Source organism: Ammodytes marinus, assembly GCF_949987685.1.
Source record: "Ammodytes marinus genome assembly, chromosome: 5".
NCBI lineage: Eukaryota > Metazoa > Chordata > Actinopteri > Uranoscopiformes > Ammodytidae > Ammodytes > Ammodytes marinus.
The window spans coordinates 206,001-208,248 of record NC_137234.1 but is presented as its reverse complement, the minus strand read 5'-3'; the positions used below and the strand labels follow the sequence as shown (position 1 = coordinate 208,248).

The 2,248-nt window shown below is 43.5% G+C and overlaps 1 protein-coding gene across 1 annotated transcript in view; it reads left to right on the top strand.

The window, feature by feature from the left end:
• Positions 1-2,248, top strand: part of zfc3h1 (zinc finger C3H1-type containing) — a 41,408-nt gene that overhangs the window by 9,017 nt on the left and 30,143 nt on the right. Inside the window, 2 exon segments of the mRNA XM_080028434.1 lie at positions 558-752; positions 1,345-1,481. Of these exon segments, the coding sequence (XP_079884560.1) occupies positions 558-752; positions 1,345-1,481 (332 nt within the window).

Genomic DNA, 2,248 nt, shown 5'->3' with positions numbered 1-2,248 from the left:
CTGTTCTACTGTTATAGGTAATTCACATCTGTCTGTCTGTCTGTTCTACTGTTATAGGTAATTCACATCTGTCTGTCTGTCTGTCTGTCTGTCTGTCTGTCTGTCTGTTCTACTGTTATAGGTAATTCACATCTGTCTGTCTGTCTGTCTTGTCTGTCTGTTCTACTGTTATAGGTAATTCACATCTGTCTGTCTGTCTGTCTGTCTGTCTGTTCTACTGTTATAGGTAATTCACATCTGTCTGTCTGTCTGTCTGTCTGTCTGTCTGTTCTACTGTTATAGGTAATTACATTCACTCTGTCTGTCTGTTATCGGTAATTCAATTTTTTTGCAGGTTAAATTTAAGTTTTTTTGTTATAACGTATGTATCTATCCATCTATCCATCTATCCATCCATCCATCCATCCATCCATCCATCCATCCATCCATCCATCCATCCATCCATCCATCCATCCATCCATCCATCCATCCATCCATCCATCTATCCATCTATCCATCTATCCATCTATCCATCTATCCATCTATCCATCCATCCATCCATCCATCCATCCATCTAGGCACAAGGAGAAACTCACTTCGTACGTCCAGCTGTTCTTTCACTAAACCCCATCTAGAAGGCTCCACCCCCTCTAAAGACAAGCCAAGCCCCGCCCATTCCAAGGACCCTGAGCCCTCTAAGCCAATCAAATCGCTCGATGCCTCTTCTAAGCCAATGAAATCTCTGGATGCTGTGGCCACTGTGCAGCCTGCAGGTATGTACAACTTTTCTCTTTCCATTTAAACCTGCAATTGTATTTTATTTAAATGTTTTATTTCTATTCATTAGTTTTTATTTTTTATTTTTTTTTAATTTTTTTTATTGAAGGTTCTGGCAATAGTCACATTAAGTACTGAATATATATATACAGAACCATATTTTACAGTTGTTTGCTTGCTTTAACAAAACACAAAAACAGCAGGGGACAAGACATCAAAATCAAGATACAAAAAAATAAAAAATAAAAATAAAAAAAATGTGAGAGACATAACAAAAAACAAACAAACACATAGACCACCAAATGGGCATGTACATTCACATAGAATTAATCTCCAATATTACAGGGCAAAAGTCAGACCAGAGGGGTCAACAACATCCAAGACAGGCTGCCATATGTCAATACATCCCTCTGCATTTTCATGAAGGGTGTATGTCTCTCAATACCCCTTTATACCAGTGGTCCAGTCCAGGGGCATTCATTAGCTTTTCTAATGTGTTTTATGTATTTTAATCTTGCCCCTGTAAAGCCCTTTGAATGGCCTTGTGTCTGAGATGTGCTATATAAATAATCTTGCCTTGCCTTGCAGCAGAGGTGTTACCTGGTTTAGACGTGGAGGCGTTAAGGTTGAAGTATGAGCAGCAGCCCGGCCTAGCAGAGATACTGAGGAGAGAGCTAGCACACAGGCTGGACACACACGGGGATTTACCAGATGCACCGAGACAGGTATGTACTGTCTGTCTGTCTGTCTGTCTGTCTGACTGTGTCTGTCTGTCTGTCTGTGTTAAGGCCAGGACACACCAGTCCGACTACCCGAAAATGGTGACTGCCGATTCAGGGAGCTCCAGTCTTCCCGTCGCGGCCGAAAAAGTGCAAAGAACACACCAAACCGACTGTTGCCTTTCCGTACGCTCTGCGCTTGCGCGGGACGTAATGTCTCCATAACAGCAGGCGGCGCTAATCTGTATTGTGGCCCGAAAAAATACGGAAGCCGGAAATGATGGGACAGCTCTCTAGACCATAAACATAGATAGAAATACGTATTTATATTTATGGACCATAAGAGCACCATTTTTAGCAGAGAGTGTCGAGCATGGTGTCGAGCAGTCAACAAGGGTTGATGCATGTGAGTACTCGCTGAACGAAACAAACAAACACATTAAAACGATGGCTAACTGTTGTTAGCTGTTTGTGCTACCCGCCTCACTTCCGGGCTTCACTGATTCGCTAGCCCTCCACCAATCAAATTGCTCCAACTGAAAGACTGCCCGCTCAAAAGAAGCCCGACGACATCTATGACGACCGATTTCACGGCACACACCAAACACTGGGGCGACTGTGGCTCAGTTTCGTGTCCCCGTCCCCTCGAAACTCTACGACGGCGATTATCGGGCCGGTGTGTCCTGGCCTTTAGGGGTGTAAACGTTTACAAAAACGGTTTCTCGGCTGCAAATTTTTCGTGTACACGTTTAACCGGTTAATATGGGGGGGGG